The sequence below is a fragment of the Accipiter gentilis genome, chromosome 4, assembly GCF_929443795.1.
Source record: "Accipiter gentilis chromosome 4, bAccGen1.1, whole genome shotgun sequence".
NCBI lineage: Eukaryota > Metazoa > Chordata > Aves > Accipitriformes > Accipitridae > Astur > Astur gentilis.
This window is the reverse complement of record NC_064883.1, coordinates 29,023,934-29,042,017: the sequence shown is the minus strand read 5'-3', so window position 1 is coordinate 29,042,017 and position 18,084 is coordinate 29,023,934. Positions and strand designations below refer to the sequence as shown.

General features: G+C 38.5%; 1 protein-coding gene across 1 annotated transcript in view; it reads right to left on the bottom strand.

Moving 5' to 3' along the window:
- The window catches only part of GPR158 (G protein-coupled receptor 158), a 205,973-nt gene that overhangs the window by 76,195 nt on the left and 111,694 nt on the right, over nt 1-18,084 (bottom strand). The window contains exon 5 of the mRNA XM_049798758.1: nt 9,349-9,417. Within this exon, the coding sequence (XP_049654715.1) occupies nt 9,349-9,417 (69 nt within the window). The remainder of the gene's footprint in view (nt 1-9,348; nt 9,418-18,084) is intronic.

The window sequence follows — 18,084 nt, the reverse complement described above, 5'->3', positions numbered from 1 at the left end:
TGTTGTAAACTTGTCTCTGCTTTCAGAAGTATTTATATTACTTTTTCCAGTTCCTCTCTACAAATAAAAAGCTAATTTCTTATTTACATCAGGTGATAAGTGGTTTTGGTGTAAAAGCATTGATTGAAATCCCACTAAACTCTTACTCCAGAGTTTAGAAATAAGTTTAAAAGTGCGACACAGTAATGAAAACTTTCTACTATCACTATTACAATTCTGTAAGACTTTTCCAGTGCAAAGATTTCATTAGTTATCATATCATTTTGCCTGTAAACTGAAAACTGCTTAACAACGTCTAGCAGTTGGTATTAAAAACCATAGAGATATCATTGCCTTCATCTTCTCGGTTCTCGGCATGTAGAATGACTGAATAAGAGCAGTCTCATCTCTGATGGATGATACCTCCTTTCTTAAGGATCTCTTCCAAAAACATCAACTTTTCTCTTTCTCCATTGTAATGCACTGAATTTCTCATCTCTCCTAATCATTAACCACTAATCATCCTCCATGGTGTGATACTTAAACTCTAAGTAGATGGTTAGGAAATACTGAATGCATTCATACATAAAAGAAGAGGGACTGAGATCAAAAACCGAGTGAGGAAAAAAGCATATTTCAGTTCCTGTATTATTCACAGTGAACAGGCTTTGAGATGGAGATACTGTCTCCCTTTTCCTCTGTGTTGATGCAGAGTACTCTGTCAAGTGACATAGAAGTTGATAGGTAAGATATCATGTTTTCTCACTCAGCTGTACATACTATACCCATCTGTGTCTTACCTTTAATATCTCAACCTCATATTCCAAGGCATGGTGAGTTATCATACCGCCCATTTCACTCTGACAGCATGGGTTTAAAATTGCACTGAATTTCATATCAGAAACAGCTTGGTAGTATCAGATTATCTAAGTCAAGTCTTCCTTAGGCATGAACTGCTTCTGCTTTCATTTTGCTTCAGATTCTTGTCGATGCAGACCATAACAACCCTGAACTAAGGAAGCGGGCAACAGCTGAGTCTAGCAAGTTCAGCAACATTTAATGACAAGCTACAGTCCTTTTACTTGATGACAGTTGATGCTCCTTGGGTCTCACATATGAAAGCATGAATAAACAATGAGAAAAGACATTTGGTGGAAAAATATGAACATGCCCCTAGCTTTCACTGAAAGACACTTGGACAAGTGAAGAATGACGGAAATTTATCTCCTACCAACATGCAGTCTCTCAGGTGCTCAACTAATCAGTGATGGTAAATCATTGATGTCAGGATTATGCCCTACTGAGAATATGTCAATGTTGACTACAACTTTTAATATTTTCCTTTCTGGAACGTTCAATCCTGGCTCATCTATACTATCAAAAACTCTTGTCTCTTTAGTTTTACAGTTTAATACAAATGTGGTATATAATTTTTCCTTATCTTTCCTGTAAAAGATCTATGACATTTATATTTTGAACTAATACATGAGAGCACCTTTTTTCATGTGTTCATTTTTTCATAAACTTAAGTCACTACAGTAAAATTCGAACATATTCTAAAACATTGTGCATATTGACTCAGTTCACTTGCCCAGTGGTCAATGTGATCATCAAATCATGTTTGGCCAAGAAAAATGTTCCTATCCTTTCTAGCTTATATGCCACAGAGATCCAACAAGAGTTATATACAATAAAGTACATAATCGTTCAATAAGACTTTTCTCCTGCTTTGTTACTCAATTCAGCAGAAACAGTATGGCCAAGTGAAGACTTTCACTAATTAGATTTTTCTTTCTACCAGGTGTTCTTCAGTAATTCCTTGGCTTGCCCTATGGCACTGCTGCAGTCTCCCGCTCAAGGGCTAGCCAAGCCCCTAATGGTTTAGGCTTTAGAGAGCAGAGCAAAGAGGATGAGTTATTATAGCACAGTTCCAGGCATTGGTAAGGAGCACACCATGAATATTCCCAGAACTATTTTCCTCCATATGAATGTAGCCACATTTCAACCTTTGATAATTTTTTGTGTCAATGCCTTCTATAATCAGAAAAGAGCTCCCCACAACTTTTACTTTTCAAATGTAGCAGGTTTTTAACTTGTGTACGTTATTGCTCACACTGTAACAAAAAAATTTAAAAACCCTGGCTAAACATTGTGCATTGTTTTTCAGGATTGTGGTTTTGTTTCATAATACTACTTTGAAAAGAAGATGTTAATGTAGGGTCTTTATCTAGAGATTGTTATACATGCAAGTAAGTGTATTCATGCGAGTTACTTCAGTGGAATTATGAGTAAAGAGGAAAGACCACAAGAACTTGCCCCGCTCCCCTCACCACAAGATTAATTTCACTGAATGAAGGGCTGACAAGACTGTACTGCATAAGTCCCTGCAAGCCAGCAGTGCAAGACAGTCATTTAAAATAAAAAGGTCAATGAAAACCCAATGTGGCAGTTGGTTCAGGTCACCGACTGCTGTCCTTTTCTCTCCAGCTCTCAAGCCCTGCACGCACACATATACTTGGCTACTCAGTGAACCTAGATTCTGACAAATGTGTCCTTCAAACTCAGTTCTCAAAAAAGCTTTCAGAGTAGCAAAAGTAACACTGCCCTCCTATAATCCTGTACTGTACCTTTGGATCTGTGGCAGTAGGAAATTGGGTTTTGTCTTGGTATCGCAAGTAGTGTCACAAGTATAAGCATGGGAGTCCAAGATGTGAAAAGATAGTAAAATCAGCACCTGCACCTTTACTGACCTATCTACAGGCTGTTATTTATAAACCCCACATGTTCCAACAACATCACATATTTCATCACAATTCAAAAACTACAATCACGTGACTTGATTATGTGCTTGCACACTGCCTGGTTGGGTAGTCCCTATCCTTGCAGGTTTTTAAGACCTATCTGGATAAAGCCCTTAGTAACCTTGTCTTATAGCTAGTCTTATAGCTGACCCTCATTTGCACAGGAGGTTGGACTAGAGGCCTCCTGAGGTCCCTTCCAGCTTGAGGTATCCTGTGAACACAGCACACAGACATACACAAACACACAGAACAATCTCATCACCAAATTCCACCTGTATAATTTCTTAGAATTGATGATGTCACAGCTCTACTGAGTTTCCAATATCCCAAACATTTGTCATATACACAGACCTCCTAATCAAGGTCAGGAGACATATAGCTGCAGCTAATCACAGATCTAGATGTGGATAATCATATATACAACAGCTTCTAGTTATCTCCTTGATAGCAGCTGCTAGATTTTTTAGGATAGCTATGTAGATTATTGACAACAGAACCATGAAGAACTATCACACTGTGTATCTTGTTTTTCTATCTCAAATACACTTACTAAAAAAGCAGAAATTCTTCAGTGTCTGCCTCCTGTTAATAAAAGCAGTCATAAACATTTTTCTTAGTGTGGTTCAGGGCAAGGACACAAGTGTTCCCAGTGCCTATGAGGTTTCTGTACTTTGAATCAGAAGCTTGTAGTACAGAGGCTACACCAGCTTAGTTTTGGCTTTTGCATTCAAAGCAAGCTGGCTCTCAAAAAAAGCTACTGGTTTACTGGTTGCATGTTAACTTCAAAAAGTATGTTCGTCTGACAAGGACATTGACTGAGAGAGACAAACCATTGCATAACCTTCTGCCTCGTTCCCTCACTTCTCTGCCCAAGCAAGACAATGTACATATAAAATCCTGGCAACATGGTATTTAAAATTTGGCTTTTCCATTGACTGGACATCTAATGAACTATGATCCAAATAAAATGGAAAGATCCTTTTCTAGAGTGATTATCTGTAGTGATTATCTCAGAGCAGATAGTTACACCGTGTCCTTGGACTTCAGTGACATGAACACTATACTGAAGACAGGCATGTTCTTTAGCTACTGTGAAAAAAGAACAACAAAATGACAGGTGTTCATTGTAAAAGCTTTAAAAACTATTTTATGAGTAAAGAAGATGTAGTTATATGCTGAAAAAGAATCAAGCTAAAACATCTGGGGTATCAGAGTGGGCTTGCAGCAATAAATGTGTTGGAAAAAGCAAAATCTTTCAGCTGGCCTCAGTGAATACCAACATGTAAGGAATAAACTGACTGAGCTCTTGTAATGCATCCCTTATAGGCATATATGGAGGGACAAATGCATAAAAGTATTTTGCACTATTCTGTTTTCACATTCATTAATGCCAAAACCAGAGCTTTCCAGTGACCTGCTTGCTCTGCTCAGGGCTGTGACTAATGGAGCTACCACAGCCTAATCCTCCAAACACTCACGGCTCACTTCTTCCATGCTAATGTACATACAGATTATTTAAGGGAAAAAAGCCCACATCCACATTTAAGCTCCAATACTCCCCACTTTCTATTCCTTCTTATAACACAAAAGGGTAGGTCATTCTAGCTTGACTGTGAAAGAGGGAGTAACACAGTCCCAGAAACTGATCCTAACACCTACTACATGCAACAAGATGTCTGAGCACAAAGTTTATTCGAGGCTTCGCTACTGAACTGCTTCATGAGCATTAGGAAGTCAGTGCACTTCCACCCAGCAGCTCCATTTCTCTAAACTGATGGCAACATTGCCTTGCTATAATTAGAGGTTTGGAAAAACAAGGCATAGCAGTAAAGACAAAGAATTTGGATTCTTTAGCCAAAAGAAGAGAAGACTGAAGGGAAAAATCCTATAAGTCTTTAAAAAAGATACTCCACAGCCTCCTAAGCTGGTTCATCTTATGGTCTAACTGACCTCACTGTTATAAAGGTTCCTCCCCCACTGTCTAACATAACTTTCACTTGCTGGAATTTAAACCCTTCTTATCAGCTATGTCAAGGACACGGAGCAGAAATTACTCCCTTTCTCATTGCATCATGGTACTCACTAATTTTTATCACTGGCTATGGAAATTGTATCATAATATTGCATGGATCTTGGAGTGCATTTTGGAGTTTCAGTTAAAGTAGACTAGCAGTATGGAAGATGTTTAATATGTCAGATAACCCAAAGTTGCCTAAGGTGGAATTCATCACCATTTGAGGCAAGTACCCCAGGCTTCCTTTATAGTCAATGAAGCCTTGGCCATGATCCACCTCATCTTCAAGTTCCAAGTCTAAACCAAATCATAAATGGCCCAGTTTCTCTTCACTATTTGGTGAGCGTAGGATGACTGTTTCAACTATGGATGCGTATATAAGAAACACAGACTCATAGAATAATTTCATTTGCAAGGGAGCTCCAGAGGTCATCTAGTCCAGCCGACTGCTCAAAGCAGGTCTAAGCAGGTCAGGTCGCACAGAGCTGTATCCAGTCAAGTCCTGATACCTTCAAGGACGGATATTGCACAAACTCTGGGCAACCTGTTCCAGTATTTGACCATCCTCATGGTAAAAAAAAAGTCTCCTGGTATCTAACCAGAATTTCCTGTTTTCCAACTTGTGTCCATTACAGATGTCTAAAATCAGCTGAGATCTGACCCCTAATGCAATTAACAGGCTACTCTTTTACAATATTGTTCTTGTGCTCACTTTATTTGAAGGTCTTTGCAGCATGCAAAGAGTTTTCAAACCTGTGTCAATGCAAGATGTGTTCCAAGCATTAGCAAGACAGGGATTTAGGAAAGGTCTAAAAGCTCCACCATAGTCAGTATTTCTGGAAGAGGAAAGTAATGAGAATCCTCCCCTCATGCCAAGCATAGAAGTTAAGAGACTCCTCCATAGGACAGTCAGGTTTTGGTTCCCTATTCAAAATCTAAGAACAGGGAAATATAAGCAAAATCAATTAGAAGGCCCAGCATTCATTTGGAGGAGGTCCATCAGTGTTACTGTGAGAACTAAAGAAAATACAAGAAATGAGAGCTTCAGACATGAGAGCTACCCAGCAACTGCTGGATAAAATCTATGCATTTGTAATAGACAAAGCTCATCTGCCTGTTTATAATTCAGAGAAGATCAGTGTGTTGTTATCAGTATAGCAGAATTTGAGTAATAAATTTTGGTGGACACCATCATTTGCACTTCCTGTTTGGTTAGAAGGGCATTGTAACAGCTGTTTTTCTCACCAAAAGCAGCTGGCTGGTGATATTATTTTTCAATTAATGATGCTACACTATGAATAGATTACTGCATGTAGACATGAAAACAATGACAATTAGCGAAAGAAATTAAGCGATGTAACAAAGTAGGTTTTGGTTTCCATTTAATTGGAGGGTAGGGAAAGTCAGAGATGCAATAAAGCCGTTCTGGACATAGTGAAATTTGTATGCTGAAGGCTCTCAAAACAATCCAAGACAGACTGGGTGAATGGATCTAGAAAAAGCGAGACTTAGGAAAGTGTAGAGGAACAGAGAGTAAAGATGCAAAAGACTTAAAGCAGTATTGAGAAAATCTACAGGGATTTTGATTTTTAAATAAGAATGTAATTTTGCACTGAATCCTTAAATGAATAGAGATTTGAGTTATTTAGAACTGAAATGCTGTCATTTTATCTCTTTACATTGTACATGCACTAAAGCAAGCTGTGTAATCCTGCACTTAGTTGAGCATGAAAGTAAAGCTTTTTGATTTTACCTTCCAAATCACAATAGAAGAAGAGATGATATAAAAAGGAAAACAGGCTTATGTTAAAGGAGAATGTCTTACTGCAGTGATGCTTGTCTGGCCTGAACTGGTGAATTCCGTTCCGTATTTTAACTTGCATTTCATGCTAGCTGTGGAAAACATAGCCGAATTCGGGTATACAAGAGGTAAGATCTAAATTAATTAGTCTTAAAAGATTTAAAGTACTCCTTTATTGTAAAATGAGGACCAAATCAAATAGTTGAAACAACTGTCTCCATGCTTATGTTACTAAGTTTTTAACCACAACGAGTTGCAGAATATTCCCAATTCTTCTGAGAAACAAATAAAAACACCAAATAACAGGAAGAAGTAAATAAACAATGGCTATGACCTAGGAAAAAGAAGATCTGCTTTGCAGGTATGTGACTTCTAACCAATATGATAGATGATAAGCTATGCCCTACACCTTGCTATAAATGAACATGCGTGTGAATGCCAGCTGGTGCAAAAGAGACTCTCTGCTTAGAGCTCGGGTTTTCTATCTTTCTCATGCCATCCTGCTCTGCTTTGTGCTCCTTTCCCAGCCAAGAAGCAGGTGAGCACATTTAGATACTGTCCATGTACAGCAAAAAGTCAAGAGCTCACATTCCAAGGACTCACACCCCAGAATTCACACCCTGCAGAAACACAGGCTTTTCTTTAAGGTTATATAATAGATCTCTCTGGCTATGCTTTATAGCCTTCACACATTTGTTGTTCCACTCTCTTTTCCTGGATCAGAAATTGATGACATCTTCCTTGCAGTGAATTGAGGGACAGGGATATTGAAATCCAGATATTTCTGTATCAGTCCCAATCTTCCTTGTTTTTTACAAACCCATATTCTTGCAGTTGGTGAAATCAGGAATAAATTCTCTGTCTAAACATTAATATGACCTCCCACTACCATACTCTCTACATCCCTCCCCTAAGACCTTGGAAACAGAAACAATAAAATTTCTCTCTTTTTTGTAGGAGTAACAGCCTGATTAGTAATTACCTGTGTAAGAAAGAAAGAGAGCCCCAGCAAAGAGTATGGGAGCATAAAACTGCTATAAGACAGAAGTGAGGTTGTACACTTTGCATATTAGTTTCTAACAGAATGTGTTCTCAGTGGACAGTTTTATATAGTATGAGAATGAGATGTGCAGAGAAGGACAAGCTCTAGTCAAGTATCTACATCCCAACTGGGAGACAGGCGAATCAGGAATTTTCAGCAAAAGATTTTTCCTCAGAATACGCCAAACTGTCATTTTGTACTTGCTGTACATTTAACACCATTAATATCAGTGGAAAAAAAAGGAGGAAATGTTTAAACATGGGCAAAAAGCTAAGGGGATGCTTCGGTTGTTGAACCCCTCCCTCCCAGCTCCATTTCCTTTCCTCTCTTCTCCCTCTGCATTGAAAGGTTGTGGATGGCCACGTCTTGCATCTAACAGTATGGTTCTTCTTCAAGTCAACTGCTGAGAGAGATGTCTTTTTCCAATGACAATGTCTCAGTACCCCTGACACTGAGCACCTGAAGCCTGAAGATAGACAGCCACCAAAGGACGTTTGTCCTTTGTGAAATACAGCAATTAGAGGATCAAGACAAGAACTGGGAAAGCAACTGATGAATCAGTGACAGGTGAGCAGACTGCACACACAGCAAGAGCTATGATGAGGCTTCTGGCATACTTTGGAGTTCAGGTTGTACAAACACTGACTGGTTCTTATGGAGCCTCTGCCTGGGGAAGCCACTACATGGCTCCAGGGTTCTCTGGAAAAGCAGAGAGGAGACAGCCATGGAAAGGAAACCCCTCACATTATGCTTTATACTATGAATTTCTGTAACTGCTTCACAGCATTTCTATACCAGCTGAGGAAGCAGTGCATGGGCTTTCTGTTCTGCTTACTGGAAAAGAATATGAAAGAAGCTCTGAAAACCCTGGGGAGAGGTATTGCAAGTTGTAAAAAGCACTCGTGCGATATGGAAAAAACAAAACTTCTTTCTTCCTGGCATCTGCAAAGTGAAAGATGAAAAAACACATAAAATATCCTAGAAATGCACACACTTTCTTTAGAACTTGAAAGGCCCACAATTCAAAAACAAAAAGAAGTATAAAAATTCCCTCAGGATTTGTGTTATTATAGTATTCTTCACACCTCATTCTACTACAGTTTATTTGCTACTTGTTCTGCAGCTGCTAAGGAGTTTTGTTTTCCAGCTTGTATCTCAGTAACTACATGATGGTCTGTAAAAGCACAGAACATTCTGACTACTGAGGAAAAGAGAACATAAACATATTTTAAAATAATCCACAACTCCACCTTGGTTTCTGTCTCCTGATCTGCACTTTCTATCAGCTTCATTCAATTTACAATTTGATGTCTTGCTTTGTCTAGTCATTATATCAGGTTTATGTGGCAATTAAAAAACTCAGGTTTTCTGGGATTTTTGAAACACACCTTGCATATTTTTCCAATAGCATAGTTTAGAGAGGTATCACCTTTCAACGCAAAAATTCAGCTTAACCCAGAGCACCTAAAAACTTGCAAGCAAAAAAACACTGGAAAGCTCCCTAAACTGAAAATGGAGAATTATTACAAATATAGTGAAACAATCAAGTGTTCTTAAGAATATTTACAGAACACAGCACATTTTATAGTCAGATTAAACTAATCATTACATAAATGGTTTTGACATTTATATTTTCACCAAGGTGATTCATACAGTGTTTTAAAATGCCAGCAAGGATATAATTTTTCAGAAAACTTATAGTTTGACTTACCGGAAAGTACAGAAGAAGTGATCCAAAAAGAATGGTTTCCAACAGCACCAGCCCTGAAGCCCTGATACTCTAGAAGACAAAAAAACAACACAATATATTATAAAATTCTCTCTGTGTGCCATTTAGATGCTGGGCTCTTTGCAGAAGACATCTTCACTTTTGTCAGTATAATACTTGCACAGTAACACTTATTAAAGCACAGTATTAAGCTGTCTGTCATATTGGCACGCTCCACATTCTTTAATTCACAGACCCATTACAATGGTTGTGTTTTACAAAATCCAATTTAAAAGAATCACTCTTTTCTATGCTAAATACTGTTCAACACACATTACCTAGAGACGTTTTGAAACTGCTAAAATTGCTCTCCAGTGTGACGAATTATGGATCATGGGAATTACAGATACAAATTTAACTGTAGAATTTGTTCTGTACTATTTCAATTTCAAGAAGTGCTTTGAACACTTTGACTTATTTAATATTAATGACTTGGCTTCTATAAAATGTATGAATAATCTACAGTTTTACTGAATACAGAGAGTGCTCTTAGATTGAAAGCGTCTTTTATTTTTCCTGAAATTTTGAAAAAAGATGTTGATTCAGACATTAACTTGTCAGGATTGTAAAATATCATGCCATTTCCTCACTGATTCTAATGCAGTCTCTCCATCATAGTTTTGTTACATTTTAAAATAAAATTTTTAAAAATAAATTCTTTTTCCTAATACAAAGTGTATTCCAATAAGTTTGATGATTTATGTACAGTGCATCTGCACCTTACCTTAAAGACAAAACATCAACACTGCTTCCTGTTTCTTTAACCATCTCCTTCCCCTGAGATACTGTTTCATACACTGTTCTGGAAGAACACAGGGCTTTCCCAACTGCAAGCAATGCAGGCAGATAGGAGAGCAAGAGAGGCTTTGCCAAAAATCTTTTGAAAAATCCCCTTCTTTCACATCATAAAATCCTCTTGTGGGCTGGAATCAATGGTTTATGGTAATCTCTCTAATGGTTTTAAATGGGAGTTGTTTATCTTTCAGAAGCAAGGCAATCATTAAAACCAAAAATCTCTATCTGAATGGATTTACAGACAAATTTCTGGTGCCCTGGGGTCCAGTTTCTGCTTGCAAAAGAGTGGTGGAATTTTCTAGATAAAAATTCACCTTTTCAGTGAATCTATAATCTTACTCAGATTTCCTATTTCATCATTCATTTTTTCAAGTGGTCACTTTGACAGCATCTAATGTGCTGAACATAGGTTGAAAGATATATAGAGAAAATACTCAGGAAGCCTTTTTAATATTAGGCAATTATGGACCTACCTAATTTCTAGCCATGGTGAAATTTTGCAGCGAAGGTTGTCTAAAGCATGTGTATCAGCAGAGACATCATCAATATCCTACACAAGTGTCCACCTCAAAAATTATCATGAGAAGTTACTTCCAATGGGTATTCACATCAAAGTTTCTGTTTTGAGGAAAACACTAATATAACAACTCAGGGGCATCTTGGTGCTACTGATGCTATTTTAGTCACAGTTAAAGCCTGGAGTGACGATTATGAATGGTTGTCCACTGGTCTTAAGATGATAATGATGGCTATTTGGTTCAACCACTGCAAGATTTTCCCAGGAAAATCTTGGGACCACACCTTATTTCCTTAATTTTGTGCCAGAATTTTTCATGTATTTGAGAATCATTATTATGGCTCCTCTTTTCTAGACCTTTCGAATTCTTCCACTATTCCTCCTGGATCTTGACCTTAATCTTGCATATTAAGGATTGCAAAACTGTTCTGCTACCTCTCTCTAAAAGTGCACCCTGAAACAGACACATATGTATTTCTAGCAAAATAGCTAGAAATTCTAGCAAAAATTCTCATGGAACTTACATGCTTCCATGAAATGTTTCTTAAAAAGCAAGGCAAAACAAAAACACCAACACATAGCTAAAATACTGTACCTATCTTTCTGAATAGAATGCAATGCCTGCCTTAGCAATTGCTGAAGCTTGAATATCGACCCACAAGTGCAGCTTATATTTAATTAATTAAGTGTTTTGGGTTTTTTTCTTCTATTATGATGTTGGGTAAAGCGTAAACACAATCCCAAATGCAAAAAGCTGGGAAACTGGTAACTGAAATGCCAGTGTCAGGTTTTTTAGGCTCAAGTGATCCCATTGTTCAATGACATATCAAATTCAACTGAGTCAGTACTTTATTTAAATAATTTCTGTCACTTGGACAGATGAGCAGCCTCACCCACTAGTCTGTTAATGTAAAGATGGTCCAGCACTCCTATACTGCATTTCCCAATGTAACAGCCCTGCTTCACATCATCTAGAAGGATGCTCCAGAGAGACACTCAAAAAGCACATATATCAACAGACAAAAAATTGCCCCAAACACGTTGATTCTGTATTTGTGAGACACTCATTTGTTATAAGCTACCCTAAACATCAAACAAAGACCTGAAGGGACGATGTTCTCTTTTATGGCTGCTGTAATAAAATTGTTTATGTACCCATATTTCTGTATTCAGATGCATTCAACTTTTTCCAATGGCACTATAAAAATCAATACACATAGACAACTTTTCAAAACTGCTTTCTGCAGACACTTCTGTTCTGATCTAATATAACACCAAAGAGCTGGAAGTAAATGTTTAGATGCCAGTTATGAAGTCATTAAATGGAATACTTCCAGGTTATTTTAATTAAGAAATGACTAGACACCCAATTATTTTATAGCTTAAATGTCTGAAGCTATGGATCATGCATACTACTTTGACATGTATAATAGAAAGTGCAAATATTTTTATAAACTATAAATGGCAGTATGAGTTATTTCACACTTCTAATGAACACATAAATTTAGCCTGAACGAGATGTAAATTTTGTGTGCAGCAGATGAAAAAAAAAGCTTAGAAAGCTTAGAAAAACTTAAAATCTGCTTCCGATAAACACAAGCTTCACACTTTGTGATGTCAATTTCCCAGCACTATATCATAAATTAAAAAAAAGCATTATAGGACCATGTCCACAAGATTCCTTTTGTGGCCCTGACTCTGCTGTAGCTGGCAGCTCCACACATTTTGGTACAGTTTTTCTTCACATCTTTGTAAGACAACAGCACTTTACTCACCGGGAATTAATGCACTGGGGTCTGTCTGCCCAACACCATCCAAGACACTGGCAGAGGTCAGTGAAGTCACATCTCTCACGACTAATCAATACTCAAACCACTAAAGAATCTTTTTTTTCTTATTTTGTATAATGCATCTGTATATGACTGAATTGCCAAGAAAGTAGCTGAAATGGGTATCATACACAGAAGACAGAAATGATCTAAAAAAGCTGGTCTTCGAACAGCTTGTGTGAACACCCTTTTCTAAACAAGTCTTTCGCATCCTGATCAGTCTTTTCTTATTGAGCTTTTTTCTGGGCAGCATGATCATAAGATAACCTGCAGGGGCAAAGAACTTCAGCATTTCCAGCTCTTCTTCCAAAACAATGAATTAACCCCTGATTTTCTTCTCACCCGTATTCCAGTAAGAACCATTTTCTGTGAATTCTGTCTATGCTCTTCTGTTTCCTGCCCTAAAAGAGTGACTTACAGAGCAACACTGGAATTCAAAATGAGCTTGAATCTAGGTTTTGACTGTGCTTTTTATCTCAGTCTTTGATACCTGGTGAATGGGAGTTTTAACCCAACATTTACAGATATCACCACTTTTCTTAACAGGATTCTTCAGCAAATGGAGTAGACATTCTGGCAGAGATGAATGCCATCCACAGAAATGAAGAAAAGCACAAAACTTCAAATAAGAAATAGTACAACCAAAGAACTATTTTTGCATAAGTGTAGAGAAAAGAAAAAAATAGGATGGAAATGGAAATATCAGAATTCTCCTAAAACACATTTTTGAAACTCAAATTGTTAATCTTCTCTACTGCAAAGAAAAAGAGGTATTTTAACAACAAAAAAGTAACACAAAAGCTTTTGGTTTAGCAAAAACCACATACATTTGATTTAAAAAATATAGGACACTTTCGTCTTCCAAGAACCCCCACGATAGCCCAAGAGGTAAGGTCCAGGAAGTAAAGTCTTCATCCAGCACTGAAGCTTTAATAACAGGGAATAGCTAAAGAGGAGAAAACCAAAATTAAAGCAGGATGGTTTAAAATTCATCTATTAGATAAAAATATTCAATATTAGATAGATGGTATTTCCACCAGTCTCTGAGCACCAGGTTTTCCACTAAAAGTTGAATCCTCCACTGTACAGGCTTTGCAAATACAGGCCCCTAAAGCATGGCTGTGGGCAGCATCACAAGTGCTTGACTTCATGGGAATCTGCAATATACACAGCAGTGAATATGCACCCACACCTCAGGAAAAAAGCCTTTGCTGGTTTAAGAAAACAAATGAAAGAATGGAAAGAAATAATAACCCAAACCCTCCACCAACTGGTGTCCACCTACAGGGTTTGCACAATTAAAATTCTCCAATGGAATTCACAGAAATCAGAGCATTTTAGGAAATAGCCCTGAAATTCCACACAGTGGGATTTTCTTCTACTTGCATGTAATATTTGGTCAATTTCTTCTTCTCTTCATTAACAGCTGCTTGGTTTTTTGCATCTGCCTTGCTTGTTGGCATTTATTTTGGTTTTTGCTTATTTATTTCTCTGGCTGTTCATCTTGTGTACAGTTTGTTTGTTGCTGCTTCGTCTGTGTGCTCATTTCCCTTTTAGGTTTTATATCTATGTTTACTTACTTGTATCAGTAAAACTGTCCTTTCTGGTTTTCTCTGTCTCACTTAATCGTTACACGCTGCTGACACCTAAGTGATAACTGCAATTTATTTTGTTTCTAGCTTCATACTAACTTTCATACTTAGCTTAGCTACCTCTACCATACAACTTCCACATTCTCTAGGTTTGTTTACTTTTTAATTAACTGCGATCTTGGTTAAAAAATAATTTTACTACTATTATAGGTAAGTCAAAGGAGGAAAAATAATGATAGAACTAGGCATTAGCTTCAATCCAGTCTCCATCCAGAAATACTGGAATCAAACCAAAAGGAAACAATTAAAATAGTATGGCATGTATTACATTAAAGTTCAAGACCAGGTATATGCTAGTCTCTACCATCTTCTTCATCCTAAGCCTGTATTATTAGAGAGTAGCTACCAACCTTCAGTTCTCCAGTGAACAATAAAGTCCACTAAGACAATTCCAGCAAATCTGATGCAAGCTGCCAGCCATGAGAGAAATTCAAGTGAATTGCAATCAGGTGCTTCATACAAAGCTATCAAAAAGGACAGCTAGCAAAATGCAAGATAGGTTTAGGTACATAATAGCAAATGCAAATAATGAAGTAGTGTGAGGACAGAGGACAAAAAGGCCCCTGTTTGGTGGGCTCGGTAACTTCTGAATCACCGGGTATGTCATGCTACACCTACACAGAAAAATCAGCACACCAGAAGAGTAAAATGTCTTGCATCTGTATGTAATGTACTTCGAGAGGCATTTATGGAAAAGGTGAGTTCAAGTAAACTAGTGTGACTTAGGCAGTGGGACAGGACTCATAGCTGAGCACATACCCTCATGTTATATACAGCCACTACAGACTGGATTGGCACTCCAACTCAAGGAGGAAGACACTAGAAATACTCACAGCAACTCCTCTCAGCCGGGATGTAGCTATTAACAGTTGTGAGCTGCTACTCACCTTTTCGTGTTTCAGTGACTACCCAAAGTTAAATGAGTGTTGGTGATCTAAAGTAAACTGTTAAAACTATTCACAAAGTGAAGAAATACTCACAGTCATTACCGGCTCAGAGGTTAGTTATCACCTCCATGTGAGATTCAGGATTTGACTGCAGCTCTGCACACAGGTATAGGGTCAGAGTCATGGCACATGACAACACATGATGTGATGTAGCATGTTCAGTCTGTAAACAAGTTCAGGAGCAGCTACACTGAAATGGCTTTTGTAGGCTTCCCCTTGGAAGACAAGACATAATAGTGGGTCACAGTAACCCCATGGCATATTCTTTTGGTCAGTCAAGCAAGATGTGCTGATGGAAAGGAGACAGAGCCTTGGGGCAAGGGCAGGGAAAGCAAAATCAGGGTGCTGGGATCCGAGGCAGCCCTCTGAGAAAGGAGACCTTGCCAGACTTTGGTGTCATCCAAACACAGTGACAGTCAGAGGCATTCTTCTTATTAACTGCATTTTCAATACTGAAATCTCAGTTCAGCACATAAAAACATTCTGAACTAGGAAGACAAGGAAGTAGAGGCTGGTTCCTTACTTCTGCCCTCCTGTGAAGCAAACATAGCAGTCTCTCTGGAGCAATTCCTTTATGGAAAGCCTCATTCACTGTTTATCAGAGAAATACAGCTATTTTCTAACTTTCTCATACATCTCTTCTCATTAACAAAAAACAACTAAAACCACTATTACAGGAGGGAAGCCAATCACCGTAGGTCTGTGCTGTTCTGTGAAGGGCAGTCCAGTTGAGACAGAAGCACCCCTTTAACACAGAGTAACTCACTGGATTCATCCAAACCAGCAGGACTGGGGCTACTGCCTGCTTTGAAAACGAAGACTCAAACAGAAGAAAGAACAATGAAAGAGAGAGTGCATGCCCAAGGGGAATATGTTAGATTCTTTTTATATACCTTTACTAGAAAAGGGATAAAAACCCCAACATACTACTGCAAAATACAGAAGACTGTGTGACCACTCATCAGTGCTTGAACAGAAGTAACATGACTGAGGAGCTGTTTCAATACCATGCAGGTGTTTAACATGTAGATCATCCTGATTTCATTATGAGTTTGATGTCTATAGCTTTTCTAGGCAAGGAGCTAGCATGGAAGAAATATGCCGAAAGAAAACACAAATGTATTAATCTGAAAAGAAAAAAAAAAAGTGAGATAGAATGGGCAGGTAAAGCTAGAAATAATAAGGATCCTAGGGGTCACATCTGCAAACAAACATTCATTTGCAAAGTCTTTTGACAGGAAAATTGACAAGTCAAACTTAAGACTTGCACAACTTTTCATAGTAAGATCACCACCCTTTATTCTCTTGAATATATTAGAGAAGGAGATGTCTAGGTAGGGTGGCAGAGCAAAAATACTTACTAATCTAGTGAATGGATTTGGAGAAACTGAAAGAAGACAAAGTAACACCACACAGATAGTTAAAGCTGGAACTACTGACACAGGTAAAACATCAATTAGCTGATCAAAGCAGGAGTACTGCCAACACTAGATCAGGTCAGCCACACTTTGTCTGTCCAAATCTTGAAAACCGCCAAGAATGGAGCTGGGTAACTGATGTGTTACCCAGCTGACTCTGGTCTGGGCCTTCCCTCCTAGCGAGAAAGTTTTTCCTAATGCCCAGCTTAAACCTCCCAAGCCACAATTTGTGACTATTGTCCCTTGTTACTTCCATCACTTGCCATTACTAAGGAGAGTTTGGATGTGTCTGTAATCACCCTTCAAGTAGGCTGCTCCTAAATTGTCCCTTAGATTCCTCTTTGCCCTCCTATCCAAGCTTAGCTCCCTCAAGCTCTACCAGTAGGTTATATGCTCTAGTTCCCACTGGTAGCCATCCACTGAACTCTTCCCAGTTTCTCCATACTCTTCTTGAACCACAGAGCTCAAAACTGGACCCAGTATTTCAGGAGCAGCCTCACTAGCACTGAGTTGAGAGGATTAACAGCTTTCCTTTGTCTGCTGGCCATCCTCCTGTTGCCCAGTATACATTTTTTTCCTGGATTGTGGTGAGAACTCACTGTTGGCTCGTATTCAGCCTGATTCCACTGGAGCTTCCTGGTCTTCTTGAGCCAGGGTGCTACCCGGGATATCTGATTAATTAAAAGATCAGGATAAAACAAAGACCTAGACATACAACATATGAACAGATGCCGTTGTTAAGATGATGGTATCGAGGAAAGGGGTTTTCACAGAGCTTCCTCACCCATCTCATTCCAAGACTGCTTTTCAGCCAGAGTTTTTTATCTATCTGACTATTGGTTCCAGTTTTGGATCTGAGGGAGCTGGAACTGCATGTTTCTGGAACGTAAAAATGGAATTTCATTCTCTATTCTTGGTATTACCTTCAGCTACTTCATAAAGAAACTGACCAAAACAAGAGGAGGAAAACTGAAATGGTGACTACAAGAAGTGAAGAGCAAGCACATGTAGTCTAACTCTCAGATGCCACTGGAGAGGAAGAGGTAAAGCCAGATCACATTCATGTCACAACACTTTGAAAGCAGGATTTCAGTGTTACTGCACTGTTTGGTTTGCTCCTGAGGCTTTCTCCATGGCAGGAAGGAACTATTCCTCAGCTCCATGCATGCCATTGCCAGTCCACCTCTCAGCTTAGAGCTTTACTGTTGATTGCCTGTGAAACTAATGAGGGGGTGGGGAGTTCCTAGGTAGCACAGGCCAAATATCCTCCATCTTACTTTCTGTTTCCCGCTACCAATTACCTTAGTGGAGCACATTTACTTGACTAGGCCTGCAAAAAATTTTTTTTGTGAAGGGCTGCTTTATGCCTTGCAATTTGCTCAGTCTTCATTCTATCCATAAGATCTTGACCACATTAGAACCCTTTAAGACAAACAGTCATTCCCCATCCCTGGATCTCAGAAAGTAACACCATTTCTGTGGCAAATCACATTAGGAAAGGAAAGTCATACGTGCCTCTTG